The sequence below is a fragment of the Oncorhynchus gorbuscha genome, linkage group LG10, assembly GCF_021184085.1.
Source record: "Oncorhynchus gorbuscha isolate QuinsamMale2020 ecotype Even-year linkage group LG10, OgorEven_v1.0, whole genome shotgun sequence".
Lineage (NCBI taxonomy): Eukaryota > Metazoa > Chordata > Actinopteri > Salmoniformes > Salmonidae > Oncorhynchus > Oncorhynchus gorbuscha.
In genome coordinates, this window is record NC_060182.1 from 93,243,653 (window position 1) to 93,258,652 (window position 15,000).

Sequence of the window (15,000 nt, forward strand, 5' to 3'; positions counted from 1 at the left end):
CCAAGAGAATGCCTGATCACCACAACACACAGGTCTTTCAATCAATGTATGATTTGTTGTGTGCAAATGAACTCAAGCTTACGGACAACGTCAAATGTGATATAGGAAAGAACCCGAGTGAGTTGGGTGTGTAATTATGTAGGTACTTTTCCAAAACGAATGACACAAACAACTGGATTCGTTATCCCTTTCATGCCCAGCCTCCAGTCCACTTACCGATATCTGAACAAGAGCCTCATCGAAATCGCAAAAAGTGGTTCTGTGAAAATGTAATTTAATCAGAAGTCACTGCCAGATTTATGGATAGGGCTGCGCTCAAAGTGTCCTGCCTTGGCAAATTGCGCTGTTAAGACACTGATCCCCTTTGCAACCATGTATCTATGTGAGAGTGGATTCTCGGCCCTCACTAGCATGAAAACTAAATACAGGCACAGACTGTGTGTGGAAAATTACTTTGAAAAAAACACTGGCGAGTGTGCTGACCCTGGTGCTAGAGGAGGTATGCAGGGGGTACACAGCTACATGTTTCATATCTGTTTTATATATTATATTATTTCAGCATATCAACTTTATTTGTAAGCAATGCATCTGATGGTCTGTACAAGGAAAAGTCAGATAAATGTGTTCCCTATCTCTGTGTTCATACTGAAAGAGTCTAGCCAGATGAGCTAGATAGAAACAGACTCATCTCTAATTAGTCCTCTATATAAATAAACTACAGCTACGTCTAATTCCATTTCCTTTCTGAAGAATGACCTCCTTCACTCCCCCTCTGAGATTTAAAACCATCTGATTGGCTAGCCAACTTCACACCCCCTCTGAGATTTAAAACCATCTGATTGGCTAGCCAGCTTCACTCCCCCTCTTACGATTTAAAACCATCTGATTGGCTAGCCAGCTTCACTCCCCCTCTGAGATTTAAAACCATCTGATTGGCTAGCCAGCTTCACTCCCCCTCTTACGATTTAAAACCATCTGATTGGCTAGCCAGACAAAGGGACTTAACAACATGTTTTCTATCACCAGTCTAACGTTGAAAACAACGTTGGTTCTGCGTCATTTCAACAATATACAAAAAAAAACCCGTTCAATGTGATGATGTTGATTCAGTTCAAAACAAAAGTAAAGGGATTTGGATCTTTTAGTCACTCAAATTCTAACCTAAATCCAATGAGATTGATTGACATTTGCTGTTGATTTCATATTGAATTTACGTATATATTTACAGTCGTGGCCAAAGGTTTTGAGAAAGACACAAATATTAATTTTCACAAAGTTTGCTGCTTCAGTGTCTTTAGATATTTTTGTCAGATGTTACTGTGGAATACTGAGGGTATAATTACAAGCATTTCAAAAGTGACAAAGGCTTTTATTGACAATTACATGAAGCAAAGAATCAATATTTGCAGTGTTGACCCTTCTTTTTCAAGACCTCTGCAATCCGCCCTGGCATGCTGTCAATTAACTTCTGGGCCACATCCTGACTGATGGCAGCCCATTCTTGCATAATCAATTCTTGAAGTTTGTCAGAATTTGTGGGTTTTTGTTTGTCCACCCGCCTCTTGAGGATGGACAAGTTTTCAATGGGATTAAAGTCTGGGGAGTTTCCTGGTCATGGACCCAAAATATTGTTGTTTTGTTCCCCGAGCCACTTAGTTATCACTTTTGCCTAATGGCAAGGTTCTCCATCATGCTGGAAAAGGCATTGTTTGTCACCAAACTGTTCCTGGATGGTGGGGAGAAGTTGCTCTCGGAGGATGTGTTGGTACCATTCTTTATTAATGGCTGTGTTCTTAGGCAAAATTGTGAGTGAGCCCACTCCCTTGGCTGAGAAGCAACCCCACAAATGAATGGTCTCAGGATGCTTTACTGTTGGCATGACACAGGACTGATGGTAGCTCTCACCTAGTCTTCTCCGGACAAGCTTTTTTCCGGATGCCCCAAACAATCGGAAAGGGGATTCATCAGAGAACATGACTTTACCCCAGTCCTCAGCAGTCCAATCCCTGTACCCTTTGCAGAATATCAGTCTGTCCCTGATGTTTTTCCTGGAGAGAAGTGGCTTCTTTGCTGCCCTTCTTGACACCAGGCCATCCTCCAAAAGTCTTCGCCTCACTGTGCATGCAGAATGCACTCACACCTGCCTGCTGCCATTCCTGAGCAAGCTCTGTACTGGTGGTGCCCCGATCCCGCAGCTGAATCAACTTTAGGAGACGGTATTGGCGCTTGCTGGAGTTTCTTGGGCATCCTAAAGCCTTCTTCACAACAATTGAACCGCTCTCCTTAAAGTTTTTGATGATCCGATAAATGGTTGATTTAGATGCAATCTTACTGGCAGCAATATCCTTGCCTGTGAAGCCCCTTTTGTGCAAAGCAATGATGACGGCACGTGTTTCCTTGCAGGTAACCATGGTTGACAGAGGAAGAACAATGATTCCAAACACCACCATCCTTTTGAAGCTTCCAGTCTGTTATTCGAACTCAATCAGCATGACAGAGTGATCTCCAGCCTTGTCCTCGTCAATACTCACACCTGTGTTAACGAGATAATCACTGACATAATATCAGCTGGACCTTTTGTGGCAGGGCTGGAATGCAGTGGAAATGTTTTTGGGGGATTCAGTTCATTTGCATGTCAAAGAGGGACATTGCAATTAATTGCAATTCATTTGATCACTCTTCATAACATTCTGGAGTATATGCAAATTGGCATCATACAAACTGAGGCAGCAGACTTTGTGAAAATTTATATTTGTGTCATTCTCAAAATCTTTTGGCCACGACTGTATATAAATTAGACGTTAAACTGACTTCTATGACCAGTGGGTAGTGAGGTATTTAGGTAGATCCCTCACCTATCACCTCTAACATGACCTCTCCTCCCTGACCCCTGACCTCTTACCTCTGAGTACGGTGCGGCGGTCATCCACACAAGAGGGCCGTGTCTCCTGCTGAGGCTTCTGGGAAGTGTAGTGTACCGACCACTTTTTGTCCTCGTCCAGTCTGACAGCTAGAGAGAGAAACGGAGAGAGAGAAAGAAAGAGACAGAGAGGTAGGAGACAGAGAGGTAGAGGGAGACAGAAAGGGAGAGAGAGACAGAGAGGTAGAGGGAGACAGAAAGGGGAGAGAGAGACAGAGAGGTAGAGGGAGACAGAAAGGTAGAGAGAGACAGAGGTAGAGGGAGACAGAGAGGTAGAGAGAGAGACAGAGAGGTAGAAGGAGACAGAGAGGTAGAGAGAGACAAAGGTAGAGGGAGACAGAGAGTTAGAGAGAGAGACAGAGAGGGTGAGAGAGACAGAGAGATAGAAGGAGACAGAAAGGGAGAGAGAGACATAGAGGTATAGAGGGAGACAGAAAGGTAGAAGGAGACAGAGAGGTAGAAGGAGACAGAGAAGAGGAGAGAGAGATAGAGAGGTAGAGGTGAGACAGAGAGGTAGAGAGAGATAGAGAGGTAGAGGGAGACAGAGAGGAGAGAGAGAGAGAGAGAGAGAGAGACAGAGAGGTAGAAGGAGAAAGAGAGGTCGAGGGAGACAGAGAGGTAGAGGGAGACAGATGGAAAAAAGAGAGAGAAAGAGAGATGTTTATTTTCACTCATTACAACACGGACACAGGAAAACATACACACAAACACACAGATTTCCTCCCAAATTACAAACAGTACCATTGTGTGTGTGTGTGTGTGTGTGTGTGTGTGTGTGTGTGTGTGTGTGTGTGTGTGTGTGTGTGTGTGTGTGTGTGTGTGTGTGTGTGTGTGTGTGTGTGTGTGTGTGTGTGTGTGTGTGTGTGTGTGTGTGTGTGTGTGTGTGTGTGTGTGTGTGTGTGTGTGTGTGTGTGTGTGTGTGTGTGTGTGTGTGTGTGTGTGACCACAGTAGAGAGAAAGGGAACAGTGGGGATAATACAGCCTAAATATCCATCGATCTATAATCTACCCCTGTAATATCAACAAGCAGTCTCACGTAAAGCCAGTGTGTCTATGTGTGCTGATGACTCAACACTATACACATCACCTACTACGGAGAATGAAATCACTGCAGCACTTACTAACAAAGAGCTGCTGTTAGTTTCAGAATGGAGGGCAAGGAAACAGCTGGTCGTAAATATTTATAAATCTAAAAGCATCGTGTTTAGGACAAATCATTCACTAAACCCTAAACCCCTCATTCACTAAACCCTAAACCCCTCCTTCACTAAACCTTAAACCCTCATTCACTAAACCCTAAACCCTCATTCACTAAACCCTAAACCCCTCATTCACTGAACCCTAAACCCTCATTCACTAAACCCTAAACCCTCATTCACTAAACCCTAAACCCTCATTCACTAAACCCTAAACCCCTCATTCACTGAACCCTAAACCCTCATTCACTTGTCCCTAAACCCTTATTCAGTACACCCCAAACCCTCATTCACTGAACCCTAAACCCTCATTCACTAAACCCTAAACCCTCATTCACTAAACCCTAAACCCTCATTCACTATACCCTAAACCCTCATTCACTTATCCCTAAACCTCATTCACTAAACCCTAAACCCTCATTCACTAAACCCTAAACCCCTCATTCACTAAACCCTAAACCCTCATTCACTAAACCCTAAACCCTCATTCACTAAACCCTAAACCCTCATTCACTAAACCCTAAACCCTCATTCACTAAACCCTAAACCCTCATTCACTAAACCCTAAACCCTCATTCACTAAACCCTAAACCCTCATTCACTGAACCCTAAACCCTCATTCACTAAACCCTAAACCCTCATTCACTATACCCTAAACCCTCATTCACTAAACCCTAAACCCTCATTCACTAAACCCTAAACCCCTCCTTCACTAAACCTAAAATTCACTAAACCCTAAACCCTCATTCACTAAACCCTAAACCCCTCATTCACTGAACCCTAAACCCTCATTCACTAAACCCTAAACCCTCATTCCTAAACCCTAAACCCTCATTCACTAAACCCTAAACCCCTCATTCACTGAACCCTAAACCCTCATTCACTTGTTAAACCCATTCAGTACACCCCAAACCCTCATTCACTGAACCCTAAACCCTCATTCACTAAACCCTAAACCCTCATTCACTAAACCCTAAACCCTCATTCACTATACCCTAAACCCTCATTCACTTATCCCTAAACCCTCATTCACTAAACCCTAAACCCTCATTCACTAAACCCTAAACCCCTCATTCACTAAACCCTAAACCCTCATTCACTAAACCCTAAACCCCTCATTCACTAAACCCTAAACCCTCATTCACTAAACCCTAAACCCTCATTCACTAAACCCTAAACCCTCATTCACTAAACCCTAAACCCTCATTCACTAAACCCTAAACCCTCATTCACTGAACCCTAAACCCTCATTCACTAAACCCTAAACCCTCATTCACTATACCCTAAACCCCTCATTCACTAAACCCTAAACCCCTCATTCACTAAACCCTAACCCCCTCCTTCACTAAACCCTAAACCCTCATTCACTAAACCCTAAACCCTCATTCACTAAACCCTAAACCCTCATTCACTAAACCCTAAACCCCTCATTCACTAAACCCTAAACCCTCATTCACTAAACCCTAAACCCCTCATTCACTAAACCCTAAACCCTAATTCACTAAACCCTAAATCCTCATTCACTAAACCCTAAACCCCTCATTCACTACACCCTAAACCCTCATTCATTACACCCTAAACCCTCATTCACTACACCCTAAACCCTCATTCAACCCTAAACCCTCATTCACTTGTCCCTAAACCCTTATTCAGTACAAACCCTCATTCACTGAACCCTAAACCCTCATTCACTAAACCCTAAACCCTCATTCACTAAACCCTAAACCCTCATTCACACCCTAAACCCTCAAATCCCTAAACCCTCATTCACTAAACCCTAAACCCTCATTCACTAAACCCTAAACCCTCATTCACTAAACCCTAAACCCTCATTCATTAAACCCTAAACCCCTCATTCACTAAACCCTAAACCCTCATTCACTGAACCCTAAACCCTCATTCACTAAACCCTAAACCCTCATTCCTAAACCCTAAACCCTCATTCACTGAACCCTAAACCCTCATTCACTAAACCCTAAACCCTCATTCACTTAAACCCTCATTCACTAAACCCTAAACCCTCATTCACTAAACCCTAAACCCTCATTCACTGAACCCTAAACCCTCATTCACTAAACCCTAAACCCTCATTCACTATACCCTAAACCCCTCATTCACTAAACCCTAAACCCCTCATTCACTAAACCCTAACCCCCTCCTTCACTAAACCCTAAACCCTCATTCACTAAACCCTAAACCCTCATTCACTAAACCCTAAACCCTCATTCACTAAACCCTAAACCCTCATTCACTAAACCCTAAACCCCTCATTCACTAAACCCTAAACCCTCATTCACTAAACCCTAAACCCCTCCTTCACTAAACCCTAAACCCCTCATTCACTAAACCCTAAACTCTCATTCACTAAACCCTAAATCTCAATTAAATCTTGTAATAAATAATGTGGAAATTGAGCAAGTTGAGGAGACTAAACTGCTTTGAGTAACTCTGGATTGTAAACTGTCATGGTCAAAACATATTGATACAACAGTAGATAAGAAGGGGAGAAGTCTGTCCGTAATAAAGTGCTGCTCTGCCTTCTAAACAGCACTATCAACAAGGCAGGTCCTACAGGCCCTAGTTTCTACCTTAACAACACTATCAACAAGGCAGGTCCTACAGGCCCTAGTTTCTACCTTAACAACACTATCAACAAGGCAGGTCCTACAGACCCTAGTTTCTACGTTCTAAACAGCACTATCAACAAGGCAGGTCCCACAGGTCCTAGTTTCTACCTTCTTAACAGCACTATGAACAAGGCAGGTCCTACAGGCCCTAGTTTCTACCTTCTTAACAGCACTATCAACAAGGTAGGTCCTACAGGACCTAGTTTCTACCTTAACAACACTATCAACAAGGCAGGTCCTACAGGCCCTAGTTTCTACCTTCTTAACAACACTATCATCAAGGCAGGTCCTACAGGTCCTAGTTTCTACCTTCTTAACAGCACTATGAACAAGGTAGGTCCTACAGGTCCTAGTTTCTACCTTCTTAACAGCACTATCAACGAGGCAGGTCCTGCAGGCCCTAGTTTTGTCGTTCCTGGACTACTGTTCAGTCGTGTGATCAGGCGCCAGAAAAGAGGGACCTACATTTGGCTCAGAACAGAGCAGCACAGCTGGCCCTTAAATCAAATCAAATCAACATTTATTGGTCACATACACATCATTAGAAGATGTTGATGCGAGTGTAACGAAGTATACACAGAGAGCTCATATTAATAATATGCATGTAAATCTCTCCTGGCTCAAAGTGGAGAGATTGACTTCATCACCACCTGTTCTTCTAAGAAGTGTTGCCACGTTGAAAGCACCGAGGTGTCTGTTTAAACGACTAGCACACGGCTCAGACACCCATGCATACCCCGCAAGACATGCCACCAGAAGGTCTCTTCACAGTCCCCAAGTCCAGAACAGACTACCGGAGGTGCACACTACTACATAGAGCCATGACTACATGGAACTCTATTCCACACTACTACATAGAGCCATGACTACATGGAACTCTATTCCACAGTACTACATAGAGCCATGACTACATGGAACTCTATTCCACACTACTACATAGAGCCATGACTACATGGAACTCTATTCCACAGTACTAAATAGAGCCATGACTACATGGAACTCTATTCCACACTACTACATAGAGCCATGACTACATGGAACTCTATTCCACACTACTACATAGAGCCATGACTACATGGAACTCTATTCCACAGTACTACATAGAGCCATGACTACATGGAACTCTATTCCACAGTACTACATAGAGACATGACTACATGGAACTCTATTCCACAGTACTACATAGAGCCATGACTACATGGAACTCTATTCCACAGTACTACATAGAGCCATGACTACATGGAACTCTATTCTACAGTACTACATAGAGCCATGACTACATGGAACTCTATTCCACAGTACTACATAGAGCCATGACTACATGGAACTCTATTCCACAGTACTAAATAAAGCCATGACTACATGGAACTCTATTCCACAGTACTACATAGAGCCATGACTACATGGAACTCTATTCCACAGTACTACATAGAGCCATGACTACATGGAACTCTATTCCACATCAGGTAACTGATGCAAGCAGTAAAATTTGATTTGAAAAAAAAACCTGATAAAAATACACCTTATGGAACAACGGGGACTGTGAAGAGACACAACCAGAGCCGTTTCAGATCCAGGAGGGTTTTGTTTACCTGAGCACGGCCTTATTTCTAATACAGCATATTGGATGACTGCCATTCATGTTCCATTCGCCTGGTTCAATGTAACAGTGATACGTTTAGGCTACTGCATGATACTCTAATTTCTCTATGTTGCTACAACCTAACCTATGAATGAAAGCTTGCAACGTACTGTAGGTGCACACAGGTCGAGAGACAAATTTGAGGTGACAGACAATGACATTCAATACCGCTTTGCGCACTGTTGCCTGCATGTAGCTGATAGTGGGTGTAATCTTTAGTCTAGCAGTTGCAAAACAGAGTTAATTTTGGACAAATTCAGGTATGTTTATCCCCTGTTTCCGTTTGCTTACATTTAAGAAACGTTTTTACGACGGAATCCGACGGAATGAATACACCCCTGACCCCACGTGAACACAGTTCACTTTCATAGCAGTCACGTTGTATTCCTTCTGGCATCTACGTTATGCACTCTCCTACTTTCACCTCTTGCCGTCTCTCTCTCTCTCTCTCTCTCTCTCTCTCTCTCTCTCTCTCTTGCTGTCTCTCTCTCTCTCTCTCTCTCTCTCTCTCTCTCTCTCTCTTGCTGTCTCTCTCTCTCTCTCTCTCTCTCTCTCTCTCTCTCTCTCTCTCTCTCTCTCTCTCTCTCTCTCTCTCTCTCTCTTGCTGTCTCTCTCTCTCTTGCTGTCTCTCTCTCTCTCTCTTGCTGTCTCTCTCTCTCTCTCTCTCTTGCTGTCTCTCTCTCTCTCTCTTGCTGTCTCGCTCTCTCTCTCTTGCTGTCTCTCTCTCTCTCTCTCTTGCTGTCTCTCTCTCTCTTGCTGTCTCTCTCTCTCTCTCTGTCTCTCGCTGTCTCTCTCTCTCTTGCTGTCTCTCTCTCTCTCCTGCTGTCTCTCTCTCTCTCTCTCTCTCTCTCTCTCTCTCTCTCTCTCTCTCTCTTGCTGTCTCTCTCTCTCTGTCTCTCGCTGTCTCTCTCTCTCTTGCTGTCTCTCTCTCTCTCTCCTGCTGTCTCTCTCTCTGCCTCTCGCTGTCTCTCTCTCTCTTGCTGTCTTTCTCTATCTTTCCTTCGCTTAGGAATTTCAATACACAACACATCAGCTGACCAGGTGAGAAAAAGCCAAACTGTTACACACAGCCTACATCGTTGTCACCATATTAGCTAAAGTAACATCATAGTCAACATAGCTAATATAACTAAACTATCAGTAAACCTGCTACAATCATGCAGTACGTTACAGTGTGCAGTCAGAAAGCAGTTACAGGGGCGGGCCCCGGTGGCAATACATGAATAATACCTAAAGCTTACCTTGACTTGGAAGGGTTCCAGTGTTGTGTAGTTTAGTCATAGCCAGCTGGCTAACATAACATCCCTCTGATTGAGCAGGGTGTTTCAGGCTAAACTTGCTGGCTAGGTAAATTAAACTGAAAGTGAAAAAAAATGCTAATTCTCTCTTCCTTCTCTTTAATTTTTAGAAGAAATTAGTTTGTTTAAAACTGTTCAACTATTGTCTTTCTCTCTCTTTGAGTCAGCCACACACCACATTTTATGCACTGCAGTGCTAGCTATACAGTGCCTTGCGAAAGTATTCGGCCCCCTTGAACTTTGCGACCTTTTGCCACATTTCAGGCTTCAAACATAAAGATATAAAACTGTATTTTTTTGTGAAGAATCAACAACAAGTGGGACACAATCATGACGTGGAACGACATTTATTGGATATTTCAAACTTTTTTGAGGGGACCTAGCTGGGAACGGAGGGATTGAGGAATGGGAGGGAGGAGAGATGACCTGGCTGGGGAGGGAGGGATTGAGGAAGGAGGGGAGGGGACCTAGCTGGGGAGGGAGGTATTTAGGAAGGAGGGGAGGGGAGGGGACCTAGCTGGGGAGGGAGGGATGTAGGAATGGGTGTGAGGGGAGGGGACCTGGCTGGGGAGGGAGGGATTGAGGAAGGGGAGGGAGGAGAGGTGACCTGGCTGGGGAGGGGGATTGAGGAAGGAGGGGAGGGGACCTAGCTGGGGAGGGAGGGATTTAGGAAGGAGGGGAGGGGAGGGGACCTAGCTGGGGAGGGTGGGGGGGGATTTAGGAATGGGTGTGAGGGGAGGGGACCTGGCTGGGGAGGGAGGGAAGGGATTGAGGAATGGGAGGGAGGAGAGGGGACCTGGCTGGGGAGGGAGGGATTGAGAAATGGGAGGGAGGAGAGGTGACCTAGCTGGGGAGGGAGGGATTGGGGAAGGGGAGGGAGGAGAGGTGACCTGGCTGGGGAGGGAGGGATTTAGGAATGGGAGGGAGGGGAGTGATTTAGGAAGGGGGGAGGGGACCTAGCTGGGGAGGGAAGGGATTGAGGAATGGGAGGGAGGGGAGGGGACCTGGCTGGGGAGGGAGGGAAGGGATTGAGGAATGGGAGGGAGGGGAGGGGACCTGGCTGGGGAGGGAGGGGAGGTGCGCTGGCTGTGTAATATATCCATGGCCTGTGCATGTGAAACCAACCTCCTTAGAATGAAACACCTCTAACACCAACACACTCTTCTGTTTCGCCCTCTCCTCTCTCCTCTCAGCACTAGTCAAGGTGACCTAGGAGAAACACTGCACTGAGTGTTGGGGACGTGTGCATACAGCTTCATTCACACACACACACACACACACGTGCCTGTATTCACACATGTACGCATGCACACACACACACACACACACACATACACACACGTGCCTGTAATTCACACACGTACGCATGCACACACACACACACATACGCACACACACACACACACACACACACACACACACACACACACACACACACACACACACACACACACACACACACACACACACACACACACACACACACACACACACACACACACACACACACACACACACACACACACACACACACACACACACACACACACACACACACACACGTGCCTGTAATTCACACACGTACGCATGCACACACACACACACACATACGCATACACACACACACACACACACACACATACACACACGTGCCTGTAATTCACACACGTACGCATGCACACACACACACACATACGCATACACACACACACACACACACACATACACACACGTGCCTGTAATTCACACACATACGCATGCACACACACACACACACATGGACGCATGCACACACACTCTCTCTCTCACACACACAAACAAACAAACAAACAAACACAAACACACAAACAACTGCATCTTGCTCTGTACCATCACTCATTCATATATCTTTATGTACATATTCTTTATCCCCTTACACTTGTGTGTATAAGACAGTAGTTTTGGAATTGTTAGCTAGATTACTTGTTGGTTATTACTGCATTGTCGGAACTAGAAGCACAAGCATTTCGCTACACTCGCATTAACATCTGCTAACCATGTATATTTGACAAATAAAATTGGATTTGAATCTTCTTTGCATGTTGTCCTGCAGCTCCCCTGGACCATCGAGGTCACTACATACACAAGCCTCTGAATCTGAAGTTGAGTAATTCAGATTCAGACATATCTCACTCCCACCTCACACACATGCTCTCATCTCATCACAGTCTCACACGAATTAGGTCTCACAGTCTCACACTAATTAGGTCTCACAGTCTCACACTAATTAGGTCTCACAGTCTCACACGAATTAGGTCTCACAGTCTCACACTAATTAGGTCTCACAGTCTCACACTAATTAGGTCTCACAGTCTCACACTAATTAGGTCTCACAGTCTCACACTAATTAGGTCTCACAGTCTCACACTAATTAGGTCTCACAGTCTCATTGCAGATGTTGATCAACATTCATCTAAACGTCACATTTTCAACAGTTGCTCCAAACGTCACATTTAGAACGTTAAGATTTTTGGTGGGGTAAAATATTACATTTAGGAAGTCACTGCGAAGGGTTAACGTTTGGGATAGGAAAAATAAGTAAATAAATAAATACAAATGACGAACACTGGGATCAAACAGTCAACCAGCCAGGACACCAGTGATACAAGTCAAATTTCGACGTCCATCCATGTGTGACGTCCCATCGCGGAAACCGGACACTAGGGGCATCAGTTAGCACTGCCACTGGTGCAAAAGGGTGTCATGTTTTAAAGATGAGTTTTAAAGCCTATTCAAAACCTTAACCCTTACCTTAACCATTCTGAGATGATGCTTAACATTATGGGTGTCATGCTTGAACCCAGAGATAGAGCGTTGGTTTTTAAAGATGAGTTTTAAAGCCTATTCAAAACCTTAACCCTTACCTTAACCATTCTGAGATGATGCTTAACCTTAAGGGTGTCATGTTTGAACCCAAAGATAGAAAGTTGATGTTTTTGTTTTAAGCCAATCCCAAACCTTAATCATCCGGAGTTAATGCCTAAACCTTAAACATTTAAAAACGAACTTCGAAATATGACGTTTGAGAAAAAATGGAAGAATGTCTAATACTGATCTGGTGAGACTGTGTGAGCTACTTGGGGATTTACACCCAAGTTTTCTAGTGGCCAGTCTAGAAGGCGTTAACTGACGTCCTCAGGACATGGATAGACGTCCAATTTCGAAGTCACTCTTGAGCGATCTGCCTGCTCACAGAGACAAACCCCGAACACACCCCTGTCACAGAATAGTCACACAGTGTCTTACCGCTGTTGTTCCTGTTGAAGTACTTCAGGACAGACTTGAGAGCCAAGCTGATGAACACCATGACTGAGGCTGAGGTGTGATGTGTGTGTTATCCCACTCCAGCGATAAAAACGACTCCCGGTCGCTCCTCTATTAGAGGTGTGGCAAGAAAAAAGAGGAGGAGGAGGAGAGGAGGATGTGCTGTGAAGAGATCGAGGTAAAGCACTGCCACGCGACTCACACTGCACCACTCTTCTCCTCCCTCCGTCCCTCCCTCCGTCCGCCCATCCCTCCCTCGCTCCATCCATCCCTCCCTCCGGCCGTCCATCCCTCACTCCCTCCCTCCCTCCCTCCCTCCCTCCCTCCCTCCCTCCCTCCCTCCCTCCTCCCCCTCCCTCCCTCCCTCCCTCCCTTACTTCCTTCCTTCCTTCGATCCTTCCTTCCTCCCTCTCTCCCTACATCCATCCCTCACTCACCTCCCTCTCCCCACCCATTCTATCCTCCCTCTCCCCACCCATCTCTCCTCCCTCTCCCCACCCATTCTACCCTCCCTCTCCCCACCCATTCTACCCTCCCTCTCCCTCTCCCCACTCACTCTACCCTCCCTCTCCCCACCCATTCTACCCTCCCTCTCCCCACCCATTCTACCCTCCTCTCCCCACGCATTCTACCCTCCCTCTTTCTCTCCCCACCCATTCTATCCTCCCTCTCCCTCTCCCCACCCACTCTACCCTCCCTCTCCCCACCCATTCTACCCTCCCTCTCCCCACCCATTCTACCCTCTCTCTCCCCACCCATTCTACCCTCCCTTTCCCCACCCATTCTATCCTCCCTCTCCCCACCCATTCTACCCTCCCTCTCCCTCTCCCCACCCATTCTACCCTCCCTCTCCCCACCCATTCTACCCTCCCTCTCCCCACGCATTCTATCCTCCCTCTCCCTCTCCCCACCCACTCTACCCTCCCTCTCCCCACCCATTCTACCCTCCCTCTCCCCACCCATTCTACCCTCCCTCCACCCACCCATTCTACCCTCCCTCCACCCACCCATTCTACCCTCCCCACCCATTCACCCCCTCCTCCCATTCTACCCTCCCTCTCCCCACCCATTCTATCCTCCCTCTCCCCACCCATTCTACCCTCCCTCTCCCCACCCATTCTACCCTCCCTCTTTCTCTCCCCACCCATTCTATCCTCCCTCTCCCTCTCCCCACCCATTCTCTCCCCACCCATTCTACCCTCCCTCTCCCCACCCATTCTACCCTCCCTCTCCCCACGCATTCTACCCTCCCTCTTTCTCTCCCCACCCATTCTATCCTCCCTCTCCCCACCCACTCTACCCTCCCTCTCCCCACCCATTCTACCCTCCCTCTCCCCACCCACTCTACCCTCCCTCTCCCCACCCATTCTACCCTCCCTCTCCCCACGCATTCTACCCTCCCTCTTTCTCTCCCCACCCATTCTATCCTCCCTCTCCCTCTCCCCACCCACTCTACCCTCCCGCTCCCCACCCATTCTACCCTCCCTCTCCCCACCCATTCTACCCTTCCTCTCCCAAACCCATTGTACCCTCCCTCTTTCTCTCCTCACCCATTCTATCCTCCCTCTCCCTCTCCCCACCCATTCTACCCTTCCTCTCCCCACGCATTCTACCCTCCCTCTTTCTCTCCCCACCCACTCTACCCTCCCTCTCCCCACCCATTCTACCCTCCCTCTCCCCACCCATTCTACCCTCCCTCTCCCCATGCATTCTACCCTCCCTCTCCCCACGCATTCTACCCTCCCTCTTTCTCTCCCCACCCATTCTATCCTCCCTCTCCCTCTCCCCACCCACTCTACCCTCCCTCTCCCCACCCATTCTACCCTCCCTCTCCCCACCCATTCTACCCCTCTCTCCCCACCCATTCTACCCTCCCTCTCCCCACCCATTCTATCCTCCCTCTCCCCACCCATTCTACCCTCCCTCTCCCCACGCATTCTACCCTCCCTCTTTCTCTCCCCACCCATTCTACCCTCCCTCTCCCCACGCATTCTACCCTCCCTCTTTCTCTCCC

At 46.6% G+C, this 15,000-nt stretch overlaps 1 protein-coding gene across 1 annotated transcript in view; it reads right to left on the minus strand.

The window, feature by feature from the left end:
* The window catches only part of LOC124046986 (NHS-like protein 1), a 65,727-nt gene that overhangs the window by 38,153 nt on the left and 12,574 nt on the right, over nucleotides 1-15,000 (minus strand). The window contains exon 2 of the mRNA XM_046367736.1: nucleotides 2,903-3,010. Coding sequence (XP_046223692.1) covers nucleotides 2,903-3,010 — 108 coding nt within the window. The remainder of the gene's footprint in view (nucleotides 1-2,902; nucleotides 3,011-15,000) is intronic.